We start from the raw sequence: 24,697 nt of genomic DNA, 5'->3' as shown, positions 1-24,697 counted from the left end.
CAGTTCATTGCTGTGAGTGTTTGCCCTTTCTGTTCCTAACACTAGGTAATTTAGTGGATCATCTGCTGATGGGTTTGGCATACCCAAATGAGGGCGTAAAGGCTGCTGTCTGCTACTTGTATGGCAAGCTGTACTCCTCCCCTGTTGGCACAGAACGGCTCTCAGCACACTTTGAAGAAAGGCTGCGTGGTATCTTCTTGAATACCTTGGGGCGTGCACAGACAAAGGAGCTGCAGATCAATTGTTTGGGTAAGGCATTGCTGAGAGAAACTGCAAGGTGCAAGGGAAGGCTTAGGATGAGGAAGAAATCTTTGGCTGATTTAGATACTGTGATGTGGATTGTTCCCAAGAGGAGGTTTTTTTGCTGCTTGTCTGCAGCAGTCAATCCTTTCTGTTACTCCACAGCAATCAAACAGACCAGACCTGCTGCTGAACTTCCCTGTTGTCCCTCAAGCCTCATGTTTACCTAGCCCTGACTAGTTTTCAGTCTCTTTAGAGCATGTGCTGTGGCCCGGCCTGTCTCAGTTTGATGTTTCATCCTAGGGACAGCCCATCCCCCAAAGTTTCTGAATGCAAACACTGTACACAGGCAAGTGGGCTTTGTAGAGCAGTGGAATGGAGTCTAACAAATACAGTCGTCAGATGTGAGGCATCATGTTGTTTAGGTTAGGAAGCTAACGTGGAAGTACTGCTTTCTTGCATTTGTGCTTCCAACTGCACCTGTCAAGTTTTGCTGGGGAGCACAATTTCAGCATTTCTGACATTGCTTGTTTGTAAACCATTCAGGGAATTCAGTTTTCTTGTGGGAGGTAAGCAGGAACTGGATTGCTCCTCAGCTCATCTACTCGGCTGCTATAAATGGATGATGATTTCCTTTGAAAGTGGAATTCTATAGCTCAGACAACACCCCTTGTGAATTTGTACTGACATGTACTGATGATTTGCATCAGTACCTATAGCAGTGCTCCACACATTTTATACTGAGGGCTTTTGTGTGTGTGTTGGTATCCTTTAGGTAAACACAGCTGTTTCAGTGAGAGACTGTGGAAGTAGAAGGGGGAAGATGAATGCCAGTTCTCTAGGAAGTATTTCAGGGAAAATGTCTAGTTATTGTTGGGTCACTGACTGTAGCTTGGAGAAGAATGCAGGTCAAGAGCTCTCCCAGGAAACACTTTAAGGGATGGGTCCTGGAGCATATAAGATGATGCAAGTGGAATGATCCTAAAATGGTGTATCAGTGCACATGCAGGTCTCTGAGAAGGAACAGGGAGCACATCAGACCCAGGAAAAAGCATTAGCAACAGGGGCTTGCAAGACCTGGGGCTCCTGGCAGTATCTGAGGACACAGTGAGAAGCAGCTCACTAAACTGGAAGTGAGCACCTTTGTTAGGAGTGCAGGAAAGGGGATGAAGTTGGCAAAAAGTCTTAGGCTGTAAATACTCCTGTGTTTATATAATCCTTGCTATGCTCTGTATGGTGCTCATTCTTTCTCTCCCTTCTGCAGGTTTGCTAAAGGAGCTGCTGAAATCTGACCATTTTGTATCCATTCTTATGAATAATTTAAAGCCAGAGGAGGAGTCTGAGAACCCTGACCTTTTAGAAGGGGAAAATCCATTGCCACTTGTTCTCAAAAAGGTGATTGCTGAAGTAGTAGTGAATTGTCAGTAAATGTAAAGACTTTGCTGGCCTGCATTGAGTCTTTATCTGAGGCATTTCAGTGTGCTGTTGCCAACACCAGCAATAGAAGCTACAGTGGAAATGAGGACACCCCCATAGATCACCTCATTTTTCATTCCTGCATCCTGGAGGGGACAAATTTTACTCACAGTTGAGCTCTGATACAGCACTTGCAGTGCCAGCATGACTAAGCATGGGGCAGAGCTATTCTTGCCCATAATCTTCTCTGTTGTGGTTCTCATTTTACATTTTTGAAATGTATTTGGTCCAGTGTTTGACTTTGCCTTAGCAAGTTTAATCTGTGAAATACATACCAAAGGAGAGATCTTCATTTATGTTTTATGTTTTAAAATGTAGAAGAAACTGTTTCTTACTCATATCTGCATAGTTGATTTCCTCTCTCATTTTGACTTCTGTTTCCCAACAGCTTTTGTTGACCAGAGATGAGATGTTACAGGCAGCAAGTTCTCACTGTATGGCTGCAGTGCTGGTTCACTCTCCCAGCAGATATGCTCCTGCTTTTATCCATGCTGATGTCCCAGGTGAAGAAATGAAGTACCATCTTATTGTTCATCTGCTGATATCAGGCACTCCTTGGCTGTTTGTTTTAGGAATCGGTCCAGCTCCATGAAATCCTCTGATGGCGTAACATGTGTGGTGACCATTTTATACCAGTAAAAATGACTAATGTGATTTAGGATTAGAAATGGAAAGTAAATTTTCAACTGAAAATACAGAAGCAGCTGCCAATCGGCAGAATGGAGTTTCCACAACAAGAATTTGATGAGTCCTTCAGGTCAAGGTCCTTCTTGCAGGACCTTAGATACAAGCCAAAACAGACTGGAGTTCCATCGTATCCCACTAAATACTGTAAATTTGTACAGAATTTGGTCTAGGATTTAGCTTTAGAATGTGATTTATTATTTCTTTGTAATCCCAAAGGACTGAAATGCTTTCATCTTACAAATTCTTTAGGAGATGTAAAAGTTCTGCAGAAAAAAAAAAAAGATCGCTGCATCTGTGGTAAAGCTTGCTTTGTGGCTTTTCGTTTGTGCCAAAGGCTAGAGCCACAGTTCAGCTCCTGCCTGCTGAGTTTATGCTGGGAAGATGCCTGCCTGCAGGACTTTGCTCTCCAGTCACCTTGCTTTGAAGGCTAGCCTACCTCCCAGCTTCCACTCCACTCTCCATTCCTGCCATTTCATACTACACCCGTTTTCCCTGTGACTGTTGCTATGCTTATGCGTTTCCTCCTTCCTCTGCTCTGTTCTGGGAGCAGCTGTGCCAGGCTGTAGGCAGACTGCCTCTTACCGGGTTGACCTTATTTGCCTGTGTGTCTGTGGGTTTGCAGAATTCCTGTTTGAGTGTCTCTTGTGCAACAGTGAAATTCTCATCTGGTCAGTGTATTGCTGCCTGCTCCTCCTCACTGAAGAGCGCCTTTTCTTCTCAAAGTGTCACACAGTCTATGGTGAGTCATCAACCTTTCTGACAGGGGGACTGCAGTAATACCATGGGCATTTGTTGTACCTCTAGCTGAATTTCAATGCTTTACACACAATCACAATTTCCAGTCAGGACGGATGAAGGACTGAAAACGAGTGCCTATCAATCAGACATGTTTGTGATGTCCAGCATAGCTTGAATTTCAACGTAGCTGTGAACTGTCCTAATGACAGTTAGGACAGTTCAAGGCATGCACTCGTTATGATGATAACCAGTTATCATGACTGACACTACCTGAGTAACCTGAGTTACTATTAAGTGTTTTGGTGAACATACTAAGAGTAGATATAGGAAGAAAGGCTAAATTCCTTCCGTTCTTCTGGACTTACCTCCAGCAGTGGAGACTGGGGCCTATTACCAGAGAGCTGAGTGAACACAGCAGTTTGGGGCAGTTGTCTGCCCGTTGTTCAGAAGAATAATTGTTCAAATCTTCTTATTAAAACTTAATTTTGCTGCCATACTGGGCTTTGGGGTGTTAAAAGCCCTCTCTGTTACTTCTCTTGAACATGTGCAGGCATTGAATCTCTGATGAGGAGTCTTCAAGATGTCCTGCAGCTGAACAATGTGGAGTTGCACAAACAAGGGCTCCTGCTCTTCACTGAAATCCTGAAGCGGTAAGGGAGTACCCCTGCCAGGCTTGCACCAGCAGAGTGTGGTGCCTGAAAATGGAGGCTGTGATCCTTTTGATTTTTAAGGTTTTCATGTGAGGCCAAATATCTACACCACCAGAGCCTTTGTGTTGCTGAGCAAATGCATCTCCCTTGTGATGAAGGACCTGATGGTAGTTTCTGAACATCCCAGCTTGTCCTCTTTGCGCATGCATCCGTGAGGATATCTACCTTTTTCCTGCTACCTTACCAATCTGGGATGAAAGATCTTTCAGCTGTAGACAGAGGAAGAAGGAAGGCGAGGAAGGTTCTGGTGTATGCAAGCAGGCCAGTTCCTGCTTAGTGCATCTCTGTGACAAAACAAAGCATGCAAGTTCCATGGCTTCTAGTCTTGTATCATCATCTGAGCCAAGTTCAAACAGCAAAAAAAAATTCTACACTGAAATATTAATGTCTTCTGTCACTTTTTTCCTCTTGTTTTCTGCTAAGGAATAACATGCCCTAGCTTGTTTTTCTTATATGCTTCCTGTTCTTGCTTCTATGATCTTGTTCCTGTCCTGTCAGGCTTGTGAAAGAGTCTTGGTTTTGCCACTTAGTTCCCCCAAGAGAGCCCTCGAGCTGAATTTTTGAAATGTCACAGTCAATTTTGTAGCAAGTGGCAGGGTGAAGGGAGGGAAAAGCAGCAGTGCTAGAACAGTGTGATGATGCCAGTGTGGGATCTGTCAAAAAGAGAAACCAGGATGTGGGAAACACTAATTACAGCATTTGTGCTTGTAAAACAAAGAGAACACTCTGTGCAATTACTCTCATTTTCTAGCACACCCATTCTATCTCTCTGAGCTTTGCCTTAGAAATTATGTTTTATTTAAAGCTATCTCATAGTGGGGAAAGAGATCTCATTCTGGAACCTTTTCCTTGCAGCTGAATTCTCTTGGGTGAGCGAACCCCACACTTGGGTGTTGCCCAAACAGGACATGCTGCTCCCCTTCGCAGTATGTCAGGAATGGTGGGTAACTGCCCCTTGTCTCTCCCAGTACAACCGGTGTTGCCAGAACAGTTTGGGATCCAAAGATGAGAGGTTACAGGAAACTGCGAGAGTGCTGTCCTTCACGCTTTTTGCTCAGGCCCCAAAGACATCATAGTGCACCATATTGCAAGTGGGCTTGTGCCTCTTGAGTGAGTCAGCAGGACTCCTCCATCCCTTCCTCCCTGCATGAGTCAGTGAAGGCTTTTTTTCCTGATATGTTTGACTTCAGAAGGTCAGCTACTAAAGAAAGGAACTACAAAGGATTAATAGAATTACAGTGTAAGTGAAACAATTTGGAAGTTCAGCACATCATTTATGGCTTGGGTCAGAGGGTGCTCCTGGTGCTCGAGTTCTTTGCCTTGCCCACCTTACAGCTTTTTCTCACAGTATAATGTGAGGTGATTGCCAAGCTGGGTTTCATCCCACTGAGTGACTAAAATGAGTGGTTCTGCCTCTGCTCGCTTTTTACCTTGTAGCTGGGCTAGCAGTGTAATTCCTACTGAAGTTTATTTTCCCCTCCCATGGAAGCATGTGCTTCCTGGCTTGCTTTAGTCAGGCATAGAATCATAGAATGGTTTGGGTTGGAAAGGACCTTAAGATCATCCAGTTCTAACCGCCCCTGCCATGGGCAGGGACACCTTACATGGGACCAGGCTGCTCAAAGCCCCGTCCAGCCTGGCCTCAAACACTGCCAGGGATGGAGCATTCACCACTTCTTCGGGCAACCTGTTCCAGTGCCTCACCACCCTCACAGTAACGAACTTCTTCCTTACATCTAACCTGAACTTCCCCTATTTTAGTTTAAACTCACTACCCCTTGTTCTATCGCTACAGTCCCTAATGAAGAGTCCCTGTCTGGCATCCTTGTAGGCCCCCTTCAGATACTAGAAGGCTGTGAAAACTGAATAACAGAGAACCCTTTTGCCTCCCAAGTTTTGCTCGTTTCATACTAGGCTGTTTTTCTTCCCTCACTTTGTAGATGCCCTCTGGCAGGCTGTTAGTGCCTCTTGTTTGCACGTAGCTGCCTGTCTTCCCCTGCCTTCCTTACTGTACCTGACTTATCAAAATGAGCAGTCTGCCATTTACACAGCTCTGTCCAATAATGAGATTAATGGCTTGTCATCCCTCCATATTCTTGTACTGAATGCTCAGAGGTGCTGGGCCACAAGACGATCAGATGACCAAAATGTTCACTATCAAGAATTGTCAAAACAGTTGGATTGTGTTTGTTTTCCTGATTACTTTTCAAGTTCATGAAAGTCCCTGTCCTGGCAACATTCGAAGTGCTATGTGCCTGTGAGAGAAGCTATTCTCATGGCATTGGCCTTGTTCTAGGATGGTGGTGTTTGCTTGTTTACTCAGAAATACGACTTGCCAAATGAACCTGCAAATGCCAGAGCAGATGGCTTTGGCATAAAGTCCTAGGCAGAGAGATCACTGTATTTTGCAAAGCCCATTTTTCTTGTGCTTTCGATGTCAGTGTTCACTGGTGCAGCCAGTTATCCAGGCTGTAGGGTTTTTTCATCATAGTAGTGCTCCAGGCCTGCTGAAGTTCACTCTTTGTGGCAAATTCTCTGCCTGCTCAAGTTTGAGACATCCTCCTTGAGAGCAGCTGGCTCTGAATACTTGAAAAGCATGGCTGGAACCACACAGCTCAGATCTTCATTTTATGAAACTGAGGAGAGGACAGCACAGTTACTTAACTCTGACAATGTTCTCTTTGCTTACTCTGTTTCCTATTTGCAGGCAACCAGTGGAAATCAAACTATTTACAAACCGAGATGTATGTATAGAAGCCATTGATGTTTTGATGGAGACAGTGAACTGCCCAGTGCTGGAGGTGGCACTGGAGGCTGTGAGAGCTGTGGCAGCTTTCCTGAGGTAGGCAGGAAAGTATTGCAGGCTTTTCTTCAGATAGATCCGTTGATACCATGTCAGTCTCTGCAACTCCCCTGTAGCTGTGTGGGTGAGTGCTCTGCAGTGGGACTTCTGGCTGAGGCAGGCGTGGGTACAGCACTGCTAGCTTCCCACCTACCTCAAAAGGCTGCCAGGGCAATGGAGATGGGGTAGTCAGCAAGTGACTGCAGCAAAAAACTAGTGTCCCAGGCAGACCTGTACAGTGGGTGCTGCAGCTTTGTCATTCTGTGCCCCATCCGGACAGATAAGAGCAAGCATATGTCTCTGTACAGTCCTGACTGTAGTGGGAGTGGACAGTGAATGCAGTGAGGGTGTGTTTGGGTGGACATGTCGGGGAAGGCACTGGTCAGATATTGTGACCTTAGCATGCTGTGCTGGAGAGAAGTGGCATTGACATATTATTATCAAAAGAGCAGTTATTTCTGCTGGCGTGGCCTTCCCAGGTGGAATTGTTCCCAGCAGGGAATGTGCATGTTTTCTCTCTGCTTGTTCAGGAAGGACCATCTGAGCTCCCCACCAGTCCCATATGAAGAGCTGCAGAAGCTGCTGGAGGCAGTGCTGAAGCGATGTGCTGACCTTTGCTCACCCCAGAGTAGCAAGAGGCATGCAGTAAGTCAAAACTTGTTGCTTGTTGGTAGGATCAAGCAGGACAGGGATGATCCTCCTACTGCATGTAGGAGTGTGGATGCTGTATATGTTTCATCCCCTTTACCCTATGGCGATTGGATTCTCTAGCATTTCTTTTGATCCTCCTGCCTTAAGATGGTACCAGTTTTTGTCTTTTAAGTAGCTGAAGATGGATGCTGGTGAATGTTATCTTTCTAAATCAGTGAAAATTAGTGGGGTGCGTCTTGAGCATGCTGTTGTATTTACGTGTCCAGTGCTACAAAGTCATTCCCTTTCTTCAGGACTCCACCTTGTAGGCTGCATCAGTCAATCTGGTTTTTTTTTCAGTAATGAACATCTCTTGCTGTGCCTTCAGACCAAGAGGATCATTATATATGCACTGTGATCCCTCAGTATGGGAGCTGTTAGCCACTCTTTCAACTGCAATTCCTTTTCTGTTCCTGGAATATGTAGTTAATGTGATGCGCTGCTGGGACTTGAGCATTTCTGTGGAGAGCCCCCATTGCAGATGGCTAGTGAAAAGACAAGGGCTGAGCCTCCTTGCTGTAGGCTTAGAGCCACGCAGGTTTAGATTGCATGTCTGTAGTGGCAAAGAGCATCTTGCTGGAGTACCAGAGTTCCACATGCCTGATGAACTATCTTTAGGCCCAAGTTCTGTTGTACCAGATGTCTTTCTTCTCTACTTGGAGAAGACAGAACTGCTTTCTGCCCATAGGTAGATGTTGGTCAGGCTGTTTGCACACACCCAATTCTTGATGCCCCATTCAGAATCCGGAGTTTCACAGGAAAGAAATTTAGGAAGATAATAAGGACGTCCAGGTTGTCTTTAAAGGAAAAAAAAAGGAGAAATGATTGTACCTGTGCTAAGGTATCTCAGCATCGAATGGAGAAGGAGTTCTGAATTGCCAGATACCACTATGTAGCTGTGCTATCCTCTGGTAGTATTCAGAGAAGACCACCACAACAGGTTAAGGCTTAAAGGCAGATTTTGAATTCCGAGTGCTTCCCAGTTTGGGCAAATGATTAACTCTGATGCTGCAGTTGGCTTCTTGCTGAACTCAGTAGGATGCTGTGTGGGAACAACAGCTAGTACATGCATAGTTGCTTACAAAGCTGAGCCAAATTAGAGCACTCAGATTTCAGTGCTGTACAAGGAGAGGAGCTGTTCAGTGTTGTCTGAAGAGTAATCGGAAGAAATAAAAATTCTTAAAAATACCAGGTTTTCCCAGAGGGGTTTGAAGCTCCATTAGCTGAGCTATTTATAACTCAGATTAGACCAAACCATGGCAATACAGGCAGTAAAGACTAGTAGCTCTGTAACTCTGTCCTCCCTACAAAGGGTACAAAAGCTCTCTAACTCTGCTTTTTCTGGGGGAAGCACAGCAGTGAAAAGCAGTTGTGTGAAATCTCTTGTTCCTCCTGCTGCAGGTATCAGAGAAAAAAGCTGTTTTTTTTCTGACAGTGAACATAAGATTTTAAAGACTTCTCTCCTCTTACAGGGTGATCTCCTGTTCTCAGTGTCTCAGAGTCACCCAGCAAACAGAAATCTCAGCAGAGTTTCTCAGAGACAGGGCCAGTTCCTGCTCAACACCCTGCAAAGTTTCAGAAATGCTTGCAGGTGAGGACAAGTCAGTGTAGGTGAGTGGTGTGTGTCCATATCCATCCATTCGTCTGTCCTGGTAACCAAATGCCTCTGCCCACCCCCACCACTAAAATATCACAGGTGAGTTCAAGGCATTGCACTTGTCAGTGAAACAACAGAAGGAGGTGATAGGAGTAATAGTGTAGTGATAGTGAAAAATTTGTGATACCTGTGTGTGTCTCCCAGTAAATTTCTCTGGGACCTTTTATTCCCTGTTTATTTAATGTCTTTGGCCTTTGAGGAACTGCTTAAAAATTAGTCACTACTACTGACAGTGTAAGAACTGTTGGAAGGTGTGTGTGAAACCATATTCCTGTCTCCTGGGGTATGCAGGGGGGCATTAACCATTTAACAAATGTGTATCTGCTTCAGATGCTGGCTTTGGATTTGCTCATCTGTTAACTGCCAGTGGGTTTATAGACACCAGCATTTCCTGTGCTGCTAGATGAGAGCTATCTGTCAGCCTTAGCTGCACAGCAGACGGTGGTACATGAGTTTGTGTGTGAGTCTGTTGTTAGGGAAGTCTGGCCAACTTAGTTATTTTGCCTTCCATGGCTTGACTGAGATAATTCAGTCAGAAGCAGGTGGCCCTGTCTGCACTGACCCAGTGTCTTGGGGTAGTGTTAGAGGGCTCTTGGGATCTGTCATGGCTTTCAGAACAGCTGAATGGTCAGCTGGCTGATTTTCATGAGGTTTGCTGTATTGTGCTCCAGACAATCTGGCCTGGCTGAAAACCTTTAGTCTCGCCACACTAGGGCTTTCCACAGCAGATACTTTCTTCAGAGAAGCTAACCCTTCCTTTCCCAGATTGTACTGTTGTGCAACATTGCTGACTTCTACTAGCTTTGCTCAAGATGTGACTCTGCAATTGCCAGATTCCTGTGTTGCTGACCCAATAAGTGTTTATAGGGTCCTTAGTGGTGAAAGTTTTGATGGAGATGTAGTATCTCCTGACTTCCTTTACAAAGCGAGGAGGATTCCTTTCTTTGATGTCCACTATATGTTTGTAGGTTAGCAGTGGAATTCCAGAGTGACTTCATGGCCCAGGAGAATGCTTTCACTGCCCCCAACTCTGAGAGCAAGGATACGCTAAGCAACTTCTCTGAGTTCCTGTTGAGGATTTGTGACAGTCTCTGCATCCCCATGGTCATGGTACGGTTTCTTTTGAATTTGATCTATTTGTTGGATTCCTGGAAAGATGCTTTCAAACATCAAGAATGGGTTGCACAAATTGGTTTTGGGAGGAAGAGAGCATGTAGAGTAAACCAAGAACAGGTGTGTCATTGCCCACCTCTCCAGAGCCAAATGTGGCATTACACAGTTCATGCAAAATGGGGGTGTATGGTCTCACAGGGTGGAGAAATTCATAAAGCTTCCGTGTAGATGGCAGTGTCTTGCCTGCCTGTCATGCTATCTAATCCATGGCAGCTCTGAATGTTGCAGAAGATGAAGAGTGCCTGAAGTGTTGTTTTCCCTTCTTGCCTGTGTCCCAGAAAGCAGCGGCATTTTGCACCTGCACTTTCATTTCCCTGCTTCTTTACAGAAGGTGTTGACGAGGCTGCCCAGTCTACCCAGCAAGGGCAGTACCTAGCACTGTGCCTCAGTAAGACCAGGGAGACAGTTTAAAAAGTAACTGTAGAGAGTCACATGTGCGTTAGTGCTCCATACAGACCTGTCACTAAGACACTTGGAGCAGAGCTGTCAAAATGGTGGGACTCTGGTGGTGGTTCCAAACGTTGAGTAACTTTTGCTTGTGCTTTGGCACAGGTTCAGGTGTATGGACTCTTGCAGTTGTTGGGAGCTTGGAAATGTTTTGGTTTGTATTTTCTTAACCAATCTTTCGAGAGGCAGCTCAGCTGCAATGCAATTGCTGTTGTCCTCCCTGAAGGGAGGTGCATGTCTCGTTTGGCAAAGCTGGAGTCAGTTTGCTGCTTCTTGCTCATTGAACCTGATTAAAAATTAATGGACTGTGAGAAAATTGTCCAGTGACCTTCTGCAAGAGTGAGTCGAGTTGTTCTGTTCTAAACAATTTAGGTTCTGGACTCTGTAGAGCTTAAACACCTGTGTTTGCCACTACCCAATAAAATGCTGAAGCACAGGTATAAAGTGTTCCTGAAGTCAGCTGCACGTAAGCATATGTCCTGTGTTGTATGCCACGCTGGAGAATTAGCCATCTGAGCTGTGAAAGCAGTTGCTTCCAGGGCAATATGGGCAGTAAGGGCCTAACTGTTTGCCAGCTGGAATCAGGAAGAAGTTTCTTGTTTGATGTAATGTCTTGCAGAGTTAGCAGCAAAGCTCGTAACGTTGGCAGAGGGGAGTGTTAGTTGCTTTGAAGTGCTCATGTGTACATGCTGCCAGGCATTTTGGTAGAACTGTTACTCCATTTCTTTGGATTTAGAAATCTCACTTTCTGGGCAGGCAGAAAAGCTGCTGGTTTCAGTGTTTATTGCATACCACGCACCTGATCTTTTCTTCTTTCCATAGAACTACCTGGAAAGGGCTGTCAGCCCGTCAGTGATGGAGGTTTTCATCTCAGCACTTAATACCCTCTTTACAGTGGTGCCAAAGATGCAGAAGAAGTTCTCCAAAAAGCTGGGTATGGGGGTAGTGTGGGATCACGTTCTCTGTGCTCTTAACTGATGGAACTTACTGCTACTGCATATTACTGAGGCAATGAGCTTAACAAGACTTCATGTGGAGGATTATATTACATGTTTATATGAGTCAGAATAGAGCGCACAGTCATGTTCAGCAGGATGAAAAAGTTATTTGGTCTAGCAATGATGATAGGACAGATTTTATTTTAGATAAATAACTTGTGTCAGCTTCACCCTTCCCTCTGAAATATTCAGAATTGGCTGTTCCTCTAGACAGGGATTATGCTTGAATTGGTAGGTTTTTACTATGTAGAAATCCTATTTACTCTGTGTATTCCTTACTCTTTGCACATCAGAGAACTGATGTAGAGAATTCCTCTATTCTAAACATCTGAAGCTGTCAAATCTTCCCTTCTTCCAAATGGATCTCAGACACTCCCCTCCAAACCAAACTCGAAGTAGTTTGCTTTGGGAGAGGACACTGAGATGGCCTGCCTTGTTCACCAGGTTGATGTGGACATGTGTGGGGATGGTTATGGGACTTGCCTACTTTTTTCCCTTATTGCACACATTCTATGTCCCTTTGACATTTCTGTCTTGCTTTCTGTCTAGCATCTTCATCCTTCATCCGACTGACACTGGAGCTGAAGGCCAGATTTTGCTCTGTGCAAAGGTACTGTGATGCATGCGTTTTGAGGAAGTCAAACATTTCCAGATGGGAAAGCAGACCATACTGTATTTAATGCACCTGATTTGGCAAGATGGAAGGCTGAAAGACTCAAGAGTGGTTATATCTTACTGCAAAATGTAAATGGCAACTGACAATGGAAAAGCTGGACATGGAAGAAGGGAGAAGCAGTCAGATAGTCGGATAGAAGCAGGTGGATTCACAGAGTGTTGTGAGAATCCTGTGCTCTGTTGTGAGATGAGCAGGTAGAGATAAAGCAGCCTGGCTTTGAAGTAATCAGATAAGTGGGTGTTTTGAAAAGAATAACAGTAGCATCAGTTTCATCTGAGCTCTGGCTTCCCAGGCACATATTGCCACTATCATTGTTCCTTGTGGTGTGATATATAAGAAATGGGCGGGAGGAGGAAGACTTCAACAGCAGGCATTGCAAAGGATCTTCTGTAGCAAAAGCTATGATTTCTAGGTTGAGGAGGACTTAGGGAGACTCTCTGTGGGTCTTCAAAGGTGTGTTACCCCCTCTTTCCTATGACTGCACCTTATTAAAGAGTAAACAAAACATGCAGTACCCCTAGCCCAGGTTACCACTGTGAAACTTAGAGTGGGGATGTTTGTGCCTTTGAATGGTGTGTGTGGGAAGTGATCAAGGCCTCTGAATACAGTAGTTTGGGGCACTAATGATGGTGTGTTAGAGTGCAAAGCTGATTCATTATGTCCTGTTCTGCAAGGAGATCATTTGAGACAAATAACGCCACAGAATCTCCTTCCTGGTGTTTGCCAGTGGAATCAGGTGTGGGAAGCGACCCTCATATACAGCCAGTTCTCTGCAGTGTTTGGGGTCCTGCTCTTGCAGGACTCCCTGTGTATACCAGGTGTGATGATTGTGCGAATACCCCACTATATTCAGGTTGTCCCAAGGTGTGTGGACACGTTCACTGCTATCACGATGCACACCTGCCACATCTGTGAGCTGACTGTCCTTTGGGAATCACTCACTTTCCCAGAACCCCAGCTGGCTCCTGGAGTTTTGCTGTGATGCGGCAGTGCTTGTATGTGATGATTCAGTAAACTGAGGTTCTAGCAGACAGCATATGAGATTGGAAATACAAAGGAGATGTTCCTGGCCTTCTGCACTGTATTTTTCTGCTCTTCTTCACAGTAATCCTGCCTTGAATCAGGCGTGTTCCAGCTTCCTCTGCAGCTTGTGCTTGAGCCTTTACTCTGCCACAGAGAAAGAGAAAACTTCTTCTCAGGAAGGCAAGTTTGGGGAAGGAGACAAATGGCTTCATTTACTCTGAGGCCCTGACACCCTCTCTTTAGGCAATAGGTACAAAAATAACTAAAATAAAAGGACAAAGAAGAAGGGAAGGGAGGACACACATCAGCTCTATTTAGAGGTTGTGGGATTTTTCCCCCCAGCTTTTTTTTTAAGCTGGTCCAACAAGGAGATAACACTCACAGAATGTATTCTCAAGAATTTGGAACCCTGCCTGTTTACATGGTGACGTTTATTAGCACAACTGTGCATGGCTTAATTGAAGCAATCTCATTTGCCACTTAGTCACCTATATCTGCAGATTTTTCCTCTGGCACACTCTAGTAAAGCTTTCCTGTCTGTACTGTAACTTTCCATAATAGGTAAGTCCCAGATAAATGGGATGAACATTTTCACATCACAAAAGCCACTTTTCTCGCTGGCAGTGGTTGGTCACTGTGCAGGCAGCATCAGCAGAAAGCTGGGAACCTCAAACAGAAATGGCTTTTCATCCTCAAAGCCAGCTCCGTTAAATCAGGTCTCACAAGACCTCACACCAGATCATAGGGGTGTGCTTGCTGTATGCAGGCTGTGGGGCAGGAGGTTGGCTTTGATATTTCTTACATCAAAAGCTTCCCTAATTTAATATTCTTGAATTGGGGCAGGCAGATGCTTCCATCCCCCTGTTCCATTCTGCTTTGCTGTAAACATTCCTCATCACTGCCTGCCTGCTCATAGTAGTTTTATTTCTAGAGCAAGACATTTCTGAGCTCCTGCAGAAGGGTCTGCCTCAATTAAACTATACCACTGCTGAGAGCCTTCTCCTCCTGGCTGAAACCCCTGAGCCTTTCTCTTTGGATCAGGCTCTTTGCAGCCACCAACACTGCTTTATACTACTCTTATACTTTGCCTACACCCTTGAGGACAGGTGAGCCAGGAGTATACAAGGCACATGGTTTTGTGGCTGTTATATACCATGTATTGGTGGGTGAGGCATGTCTAATGTTACTGTTCGCACTCCTATCTCCTTGAATGCAGGTTTGTCCCAGAAGCAGAATTATTTTTAGCCATAAGAAATTTCCTCCTATCAGCACAGGACCATGGAGACTGTCCCCCTCTATACATACTCAGAGCTGCACTTTACCTCCTTGCTGTCTGTCAGGACAAAAGCCAACCACTGGACTTGGTAAAAGATGATTTCATTCCTTCCTCTTGGACCCTTTTTTGGAAACTAAGGTTTCTCCCCATTCCCATCAACCCTCTTGAGGAAAGTATTTTGACATAGGTGATGAGCAGTGAGTGAGTGAAGAGCGTGCAGTGCATCTACACTCTGGAAAGTTAACTGTGAAAAGCCACCAGGGAATCTAGATTTGACTGAATAAACATGTGTATGTGTGGGAAGTGTAAATGCGTTGGATAGGCTGTGAATTCACATATGGAATATAATAAATTCATCGCTTCAGTCTCCTGAACACATCTACAGCCTCTGCAGAAGGCTTTCTAGTGTTCCCATATGGCTCTTTGCTGATGCACAGCTTTGAGAACTGTATAAAGCCTACAAGTTTCTTAGCCTTTATGATGCAAATGGGCTTCACAAAAATGATGTTTAACTGATATATTTGATTGTCTACTTAGAAGGCAGTGTGACTGTTTCTCATGGCACTCACATCACTTCAGCTGTTTTGATATTCAGTATCTAGTGATAATTCTGTTCTCTCTCCCCTTTTCCCTCCCACACATTTACCAGAGGTCGCTGTGTACCATAAGGAGGATCCTGGATAATCTTCCAGATCTAAGCTTGGTCTACGTCCATTGTCCTCTCCTGCTGAAATTCTTCCTGTGCTACCCTGAACTTATGGGGAGATTTGGACACCAAGTCCTCCAACTCTGGTTTTCCTGGGGAGACTGCAAGCAAACTGGGATTGAAGAAGATGGTTTCGGCATGTCTGATCAGCTGAGCAGTGTTAACCCATTGCTTCCCATTCTGAAGAGCAATTCCAGCATTTTACTTATTTTACTGGTATGTAACTTTCACAACTACAGACTGCCATCCTGGCCCTGATTTAGGTGGCTTTTTGTTTTTTTAAGCTCTCAGTGGTGTCATGGAATCACAGAATGGTTTGGGTTGGAAATGACCTTAAGATCATCCAGTTCCAACCCCCTGCCATGGTCAGGGACACCTCACACTAGAGCAGGTTGGTCAAGGCCCTGTCCAACCTGGGACATGAGGCCAAAGACTCTGCTACAAGGGCCAATGAGTGTATACATAGGCTTCCACCTCCCAGGGAAGCCTGATACGGAAAATGGGTCTTTCTCTGTCATCCATCCACTGTAACAGGAAGGGATCTTTTGAAGGCTGGTTAGGAAGGGATCTGAAGGGTGCTCATGTATGCCATGAAAAACCGCATTCCTTTCTCTATCCAGATACACAGCTGGGTACTCCAGATCCTTCTGTGGCAGCCTTTCAAGAAGCTCTTTTGCTAATTTGGGAGAAATGGTTTTACTACTGATAGATGAGAAGGATATGAGGAACAAAGAACTTTGAAAAAGCAGCATGGAGAGAGCAGGTTTTGAGGGCATGGCTTTCTGTTTGCTGGGGGTTTTAATTTTGTTTGGTTTCAACTGGAGTCTTGTCAGAGATTTTTGCAGAACTCCTGAGTTTCCAGGGCCGCTCTTTAAAGGTAAAATAAAAATCTTGGGGAAGGGAAAATTATTCAGTGCAGGGAAGAAAGGGGCCTTGAAGTAGCAGGGCTTGTGTGTTTGCTGGCATAATGAACTCTGTTAACCTATGTAATCATGACAGAATCTAGGTGCTGATGGCTGCTTAGAGACCTCCTCTCACTCCCACCTCTCCCACCTGCCCTGTCACCCATTCCCATCAGTGGCCACCTACCCCACAACTGTTCAGCCAGTCACACAGTAAATACTTGCTGACATTTCCACACAGGAACATGAGATTTGCCTGGAAGGACAAAAGCAAAGAGCTGTGATGTTTCTTCTCCAGCCTTTTAGAGAAATTAAAACTCTATATCAGTGTGAATAGAAGCCCATGTCAGCAGACACTGAAGAAACAAGGTTTGATTCTGAGTGGGTACCCATCAGGCATTACAGGCTGGCAGGTATTTGTTATGATCAAAGAGGCTGTGAAGTACATTTTAATATCCCACCTTAGTGAAATGACTGACAGGAGGGTACCTGTGTGGGGCAGTTCTTTTACAGTGAGGGTGATGTTGGACAGTAGGCAGCAACATCCAGGCATTTGATAACCATTGCAGAGCATTAACAAAATGATCAGTGAGCTCACATATCAAATTTAGGAGAAGTGTCCCATGGAACTTGCCTTTGGCAGTAGTTCTGGAACTTAGCACTCCATAATGTGGTGTATACACCCCAGGTCTGTCAATAAACAAAAGAGAAACAGTGGCTTCTTCCCTGAATGGTACAGTATTCCTGCTTCCCTTTGTCTGTATTGCTGTGTGCTCTTGCAGAAATAAATTAATTTAGGTCTGTCCTGGTTGTTAAAGTGAGTTGTAATAAATCACAGGCTTTGACGCTTCACCTTTCAGTTGGAGAAGAGCATAATCAATCTGAATTTAGATGGGCCAATAAAACAGTGCAATATCCTGGGATAAATATGCTGTCAGATGTAAAGAAAACTTAGGAGGTAAATAACCTCAGCCTGAGAATGCTCTAGTAAAATGGAAAGGCCTCTGTATGGTACAGTGAAACAAAAATGAATGTCCTTCCAGGGATGATTTATTTGCTCATCTGCTTTTAAGAATTGTTTGGACTAGATCGAACAGATGGTTAGTGGCTTCATCTGAGACCTTGAGCTCCTGAGTAGGAAGGAAGATGTTAACACAGTGATGCATTTACCAGGACCAGGAAGGCTGTGGCCCTTGGTTAGTGCCATTTTGTGTTGTGTGTGTTCATCTGTGGGTGAATGTGGTCATGATTACACACTGTCCCACTTGTCTTCTCCATGCTTCAGATCTGAGCTGCTCTCTCAGAGAATGGAAATAGGCTGACTGGCTTTAGATTACATTCCTGAATGTCATATGGAGCAGATCTATGTCAGTGAAGCGGATTGTGCAGACAGTTCCCTGCCCTGTATTCCCGAAGGTCTCAGATATGAGCAGGAATCAAGCTCAGAACTAGATATATTTTTCTGGCACAGGCAGCCTGTTCTCATTCTCCTGAGACCTCACTTGGAGTATTGTGTGCAGTTCTGGTGTCTTCAACCTAAAAAGGACATGGAGCTGTTGGAACAAGTCCAGAGGAGGGCCACGAGGATGATCAGGGGACTGGAGCCCTGGTATGAAGACAGGCTGAGAAAGTTGGGGCTGTTCAGCCTGGAGAAGAGGAGCTATGTGGAGACCTCACAGCAGCCTTCCAGTATCTGAAGGGGGCCTATAAGGATGCTGGGGAGGGACTCTTCATTAGGGGCTGTAGTGATAGGACAAGGGGTAACAGGTTCAAACTTAAACAGGGAAAGTTTAGATTGGATATAAGGAAGAAGTTCTTTCCTGTTAGGGTGGTGAGGCACTGGAATGGGCTGCCCAGGGAGGTTGTGAGTGCTCCATCCCTGGTGGTGTTCAAGGCTAGGTTGGACAGAGCCTTGGGTGGGATGGTTTAGTGTGAGGTGTCCCTGCCCATGGCGGGGGGGGGGGGGGGGGGGGTGGTTGGAACTAGATGATCTTAAGGTACGTTCCAACCCTAACTATTCTATGATTCTACCTTAACTACTTTCCTTGGGTATGGGGTCCTGCAGCCATTTCCTCTCCATTACCCCAGTCAGGATTCATGACTACTATGTGATAGGGAAGGCAGCAGGCTGTCCTGACAGGCTGTAGGCTTGGTTACTGAAACCAGTTTTCTGTTTACCTCTTTCAGCTGTACCATTTGCAATGCAGTAGCTGGGACTACAGGGGGAGGAGAGCCAAGGTGGTGCTGACATAATACATGTTGAGATGACCATATTATGTCAGCACTACCAAGTATTTTCTGCCTGATCTTTGTGGAACTGCATCTGTACATGCTGTGCAAGTGAATTTAATGTTAAACACCTTAACAACAAAGGTGTGCCCAAGTTAAGGCTAACAGCTGTAGGGTTCAGCTCAGAGGCTCCAAACAGAGCTCTGTTGCCAAGAAGCAGGCTCATGGGCTAAATGCTGTGTGCATGAGTCCCATTTTCTGAGATTCAGTGGTTGCTTGTATGGTTCCTGTATGTTTCGTGCAGTTCAGCTGTTATGTTGCTAATGCAGATACAAGGCTGCCAGCCTTTTGAAAATAATTAGCTATGGACTGACTCATCAGTTTGATACTAGGTATGCATCTTTTATATGCAATCTTAGTTTTCCAAACAACAAGGAGAGCAGAAGTGCCAGAAGATCTGTGCTTTTGGAAATAGGGCCCTGGCTTTAGGATCCCATGTGTTTAAAACCTTGCCCTTATATGTATGTTGCTCAAACGTTTGTGCGCTAGATGGGGGTTTCCTAGCCACATGCATTCTTTAAACAGGATATTAACCACAGGTGCCTATCAGATAAGAGTCTCTCTGCTTTATTCAGTTCTCTAATCAGGACATACTTCATCTGAACACTACTTTATTAGTCTGTTTCCCAAGGCACCAGATTAGCATAATGATATTAAATAGCAGTGACTTCTGCCGAATCAGGGCAGGAAGGTAATGTGTGTGCTTCTTCCCTCGCAGGACCTGGTCTGCTCAAGCTCTGTGGAGGTGGCTTGGAAGGTGTTGATGACTCTAAAGATCTTCCTGGAAAGCTATGACCATGTCCTTGTCTGTGACCTCCTCCGAAGTCAGTTCCTACAGATTCTGCAGCAGGTGTTGGTAGAGAGCAGCTCAGCATCCTTACAAGGTGGCTGACCCTCTGTGACTTGGTCTCGCTTTAAGATCAACTAGCAGGGTCGACGGCTGAAGGGACCTCATAGCAGCCTTCCAGTATCTGAACGGGGCCTATAGGGATGCTGGGGAGGGACTCTTCATTAGGGACTGTACTGATAAGACAAGGGGTAATGGGTTAAAACTTAAACAGGGGAAGTTTAGATTGGATATAAGGAAGTTCTTTACTGTGAGGGTGGTGAGGCACTGGAATGGGTTGCCCAGGGAGGTTGTGAGTGCTCCATCCCTGGCGGTGTTCAAGCCCAGGTTGGACAGAGCCTTGGGTGGGATGGTTTAGTGTGAGGTGTCCCTGCCCATGGCAGGATGGTTGGAACTTGAGGATCTTAAGGTCCTTTCCAACCCTAACTATTCTGTGATTCTATGATGCACTCTAGGATAAAGCATTTTTGAATTGCTGATATAAATTCTGTATGTATCTGCATGAGGAAATTTATGGACAGGACTGCACTCATTTATTTTCCTTTTCCAGAGATTCTTACTTTGAATTGAGAAAGTCTTTTCTAATTTACATTGTTCTGGCTTCAGACTGTGGTTGTTAAACCAAGACAAGGTTCTCTTATACTGCCTTGAGTGTTCAAGTGGAGAGCTGTGCTCGTCAATCTTCCAGCTTGAGTGGGGACTCAACTAGTGACTGAAGGACATCCTCCTTTTTGCCTCTTCTCTACGCAAAACAGCTTGGTGTGCTGAGTACACTCAGGGAACGGAGATTGTTTGAATTATTCATGATATTGATCCCCAAACAGGAACTGTGGCATCAGCAGATCCCATGGTTCTGTTCACTTTCTCAAAGAGAGCAGTGTTGTGACTGGGGGAAATCCCCTGTTTTCCCTACTATCCCTGACTGTGGAGTTGGGACTGTTGTCCCATTGTGAAAGGTGCTGTGCAAAGCACCTTGTGAACTTGAACTGAAACAGGGAGCAGTGCTAGGGTGTCCTTGACTATCCTAAGATAGGGGCCCAGAACACCTTTTACTTGTTCCTGAGGCAGGCACAGACACTTCTAACAGCTCTGCTCTGTTTGGGGTATTTTGTCATGCAGCAGTTGGGATGGAAGCAATAAGAGTGAAAGTGGTTTTGCCTTACAACATCAGTAGGCTGGAGAAGAGGGATTTAAAGCAGGAGCATGGTGGAGCTTGAGGTTACAGGGTTATGGATAAAGAAGGCCATACTGGCGTCTTTGGTATTTTGCATATTTGGACACTTGTGTGTCCTTTTGTTGCTGATCATGGGGTGCCAGGGATTGTGGGGAGGCAGACTGTCCATTTCCTATTGTGGGAGTCAGACCTATTCCTCCAGACAGCGGGTGATGGAGAGAGGACACTGGGCTAGAGGAGCTTCTGCAAGATTAGAGCCCTTCTGCTGACAGTTCATACTGCACCTTGAATTTGTTAATCGAGTTCCTGACAGCCCCATCAGAAAGTCAAACTCCAGATGTACTCTGGAGACACAACTTCCTTGTCATGTCCTTGTTTTCCTTCCAGCATGCAGGCAGCCCTCTGGGAGGTCTGGGGCAGGTAAGGAGGTCTGCATCCCTGTTTGAACAGTAGCCTGCTCTTAGGGAAGAAGGTGGCCCAACAGTGAGACTCCATCAAGAATATGTTAACATTAAAGACACCTGTAAATGTTTCCTCCTCAAAACTGAAAACTCCCAAACCTTTGTGAAAACATTTTTTGGAGGTAATATATATATAAGTTTAGAGTTCACTGCCAAGCTAAGCTGTCTGCACCCTTCTTAGCTAACAGGAACCTGCCTGTTTTGCTGAGCCTGCTTTTCCTGGTGCAGCTGCGAAGCAAGGGTGTGAGGGAGCTGGACAGCACAGACTTCAAGCTGCTTCACCAGGGTGAGTCTGTGCCTCCGTCTTCTCCCAGGGGTCTTTGATCTGTGTTTGTTAACTGTTCCATAAGATGATATGGGGCTGGCCCTTTGTCCTTTGACAGCAAGTGTACCTTGTGTTACAGTTACTGTTGCTTTGAAATACTTTCATAGCCAGAGCATTGTAAAGAGCCCTGGTTACCAGTTCAGTCAGCAAAACCCAGGTTCTCTTCCTCTTGCTTTTACAATACATTTGTGGTCTGGAACCTCTCAAGGTGGCAAAAGCATTCCCCTGGCCATGACACGATTTCAGAGTCTGACTGTTGTTGACTTGGCCCTTGACAGTATAGCTGATGTGCTTCCTGAATCATCCCTCTCCATCCGCACTTGCTAACATGCTCCTGTGGGGTTCAGGCAGGCCACAGGGGTCACCTTTGAACCTGGGCTTGCTCTGGAGTTCAAGTCCAGAGTATATGGGTCTCAACCAGCTGCAAGGCTTGCCCACTCCATGTCAGAGACCTAGAAGTACAAGTTCTGTTTGTTTCTTCACCATGCCATGACCCGCTGTCTTGTCTAGTGATCCTCACTTGGTAACTTCTTCCTTCTCATTTGCCTATTGGAGGTTCATGTAGGCTGTGGAAAGAGAATAGGTACCAGGAGGAAGTTCAGCTGATCTGTCCTCTCATCCCTTCCCTGCTCTGACAAATTGATCTTTCCAGCAGGCTTTGAAGGACTATCCCCTTCAATTTAAAATGTTCTGTGTCTTGGGGCTGCCTGTGTTGACCTTGTAAAGGAGCAATGTTCTTCAGACACTCATTAGCCAAGGAAACTGGGGGTGTGGAACAGCCATGTCTGCTTTTTACCAGCCTTTTTAGCTGCTGTGATTTCAGAGAGCTCAGCTGCTCCCAGGAGTCACAAACTCCTTTTGCTCTGGCTTTCTGCTCTGTATTCTATAGCACGACTTTCTCTCTGCCCCAGCCACCCCCTTCCAGCCCTGCTTAGCTCCCCAGGCTGCATTCTTCAGGGGCAGGTGTGCAGGGCACTGTTCTCTGATGATGCCTATGTGGAACCAGCTTGTAGATGGAGGGGGTGTGGGGAGGTGTGTTGATATGTGGGTTTTTAGAACTGCTTACTCAGACTTTAAGCCCCTCAAAAGATCTCCTATGACAGTTTTGCTGAGCCCTGCAGTCCTGGCTTTCCTTCCCAAAATCACACTAAATATTATTCCTAAGGGTTTGGTGCTTAAAACAAACATGGTGCGTTTACTCCTAGTGTGAGCAGGGTTGGTAAGAGTGGAGGAGCAGAGCTTTCTGTCCCAGTGCCCATTCTGCAGTCTGGTCACCATGTGAGAGGCACATGGCTGTTTATGGTTGACCTAATATTAGGATCAAATTCACTCTGTGGGAACAGGTAACTTATAGTCTATTGCTCTTGGATTCATTATGGCCCAATATGATATATGCCCTGTAATATACCTTTTTCTGTTCCTCCCTCCCCATTGTCATCCTCCACTGCAGCATCCAGTCTAAAGCAAACACTCTAAGGCAGATGCTAGTTGCTTTGTCTATACCATGCTCTGGTTATTTTTACTTCAAGTTTTGTGGCTCTTTTATGAGCCCTGTTCTCATTGACCAACTGTTTTCTTGTGCTGAGGTGCCCTGTTATGTTGGTGTCCATGTTACGCACATTCTTTCGTCTGCAGTCAGTAACCTCTGTGGGAAATGCAGGCCAAGGGACATTGACCTCCTGCAGCCATCCTTGAACTTTCTGTACTGGAGCCTTCATCAGACAACACCTGGCAGTCAACAGAGAGGTGATTGCTAAATTAATCTTAGCAAGGTTGTAGCTGGGCAATCAGACACTGTATTCTAACCGTCTCAAGAGATGAGGTGGATTTTTTCCCTTTCCAGACACAGCATTAAAGTTAATAAAGACCATTTTGTATTTGGGATGAAGTTTTTTAGCTTGAGGGGTTTGGTTTGGATTGGTTTTTGCTGCCTTCTGATGATTGAGGAATTGGCTGCTGAGAGACAGAAGCACTGTATTTTTCTTATTCATAAAACACAGCAGTGAGGCTTTGGTGCCTTGTTTGAAATGTCCTGGTATTGCCAAGATTCAAAAAACTTGACAATAACAGAGAACAGCTCTAACCAACCTTCCAGCTGTGTTAGCTGAAAGCTGGTCATTTTATTAGGTGGCTGAACAGTCACTTGTGCTGTGGGAAATGAACACCAGTGTAGCTGGACAGCCTTACTCTGATGAGCTGAGGTGGGGGTGTGCTCTGCCCTTCTCCTCTGCTTGTCAAGCTGGTTTAACCTGCACCATCCCCTCAGCTGCTCTGATTGTCTCTCTCCCATGCAGCAGTCGCTGTGCTGCTCTCCAACGTGCCCTTGCTCGATCTGCTGCAGAAGGTTTTGGAATGCACCTGGTTGCGGTCCCCTCCTTCTGAACCTGCTGCTTACCTCTCACCTGAGGATGCCTTGCTGTGCTCTGGGTGGCTGCTGGTTGCATCCCTCCTACTTTCTCAGCACCGCTACAATACTGAGGTTAGCACCGCTCCAGTGCTCACATCCAGGGAATGGCTAAACCTTAAAACCTTAATTTAAAGAAATCTTCATTACCAGAGGAAAGTGGTTTGCTTCGGCCTGGAATGTGCTTGCCTTGGTTGCTCTTTTGGTTTTGTCCACAAGTTATTCCCTGCTTCACTTCTCCAGCAGGACTGGAAGCCAGTTTGTTGCTGAAGGCTGAGACCCAAATCATTGGAGAGTCAGAGGGAGGCAGGAATCCTGGGGGAAAAAGTGCATACCCAGCCCTCCTGATTCAAATCACTTTACTCTTCAGGACAAAGCAAAATACATGTTAAAGCCTTTCTCAAGGGAAACCTGGGGGTGGGAGACACAGTTCCCATGTTGTAAACTACTTCTTTGATACTGAAATGAACAAAAATGGAACAATCACAATCCAAACCTATTATTGGCAAGTAAGTGTTCAACAAAAATGGAACAATCACAATCCAAACCTATTATTGGCAAGTAAGTGTTCAATATTAGCAAGCTGTTACGAATGTGGGCAGCTGTCATTGTATTAGATGCTTTGCAGTCCCTCAAGAGAGCTGAGCTAAGCTGGAGCTGTCAGCTGATACTGGAATTACAACTTTCAGGGAAGCACTTTCTTGTGCCAACACAAGGGGAAAACGTTTACTTTTGAAGTATCTACCCAGGCCTCTGTCCCTCTTGGTGACTGGCTGTGTGGCTAAGGTACAGTTGTGTTTGGTTATGGCTGTTCCTACTACTCCTTGTGCTTGGCAGCTGTGTTCAGGGAGTAGTGAGCATGAGACAGGCAAACAAACTGCACTGTGGTTTGGAAGCTGTCCGGAGCTGGCAGCGAGTGGTGAGTGAAACTTCAGGGCCCACTGACGTAACTCTCC

At 45.4% G+C, this 24,697-nt stretch overlaps 1 protein-coding gene across 1 annotated transcript in view; it reads left to right on the top strand.

Moving 5' to 3' along the window:
- Positions 1-24,697, top strand: part of MEI1 (meiotic double-stranded break formation protein 1) — a 37,992-nt gene that overhangs the window by 6,094 nt on the left and 7,201 nt on the right. Inside the window, 21 exon segments of the mRNA XM_065677089.1 lie at positions 46-249; positions 1,505-1,635; positions 2,105-2,219; positions 3,026-3,142; positions 3,692-3,791; positions 4,820-4,889; positions 4,891-4,961; positions 6,559-6,693; positions 7,224-7,338; positions 8,856-8,974; positions 10,009-10,150; positions 11,483-11,594; positions 12,208-12,268; positions 13,440-13,537; positions 14,289-14,463; positions 14,574-14,721; positions 15,283-15,555; positions 19,249-19,414; positions 21,194-21,298; positions 22,973-23,083; positions 23,632-23,816. Coding sequence (XP_065533161.1) covers positions 46-249; positions 1,505-1,635; positions 2,105-2,219; positions 3,026-3,142; positions 3,692-3,791; positions 4,820-4,889; positions 4,891-4,961; positions 6,559-6,693; positions 7,224-7,338; positions 8,856-8,974; positions 10,009-10,150; positions 11,483-11,594; positions 12,208-12,268; positions 13,440-13,537; positions 14,289-14,463; positions 14,574-14,721; positions 15,283-15,555; positions 19,249-19,414; positions 21,194-21,298; positions 22,973-23,083; positions 23,632-23,816 — 2,753 coding nt within the window.

Source organism: Lathamus discolor, chromosome 1 (genome assembly GCF_037157495.1).
Source record: "Lathamus discolor isolate bLatDis1 chromosome 1, bLatDis1.hap1, whole genome shotgun sequence".
NCBI lineage: Eukaryota > Metazoa > Chordata > Aves > Psittaciformes > Psittacidae > Lathamus > Lathamus discolor.
This window is presented reverse-complemented; position numbering and strand designations above follow the sequence as displayed.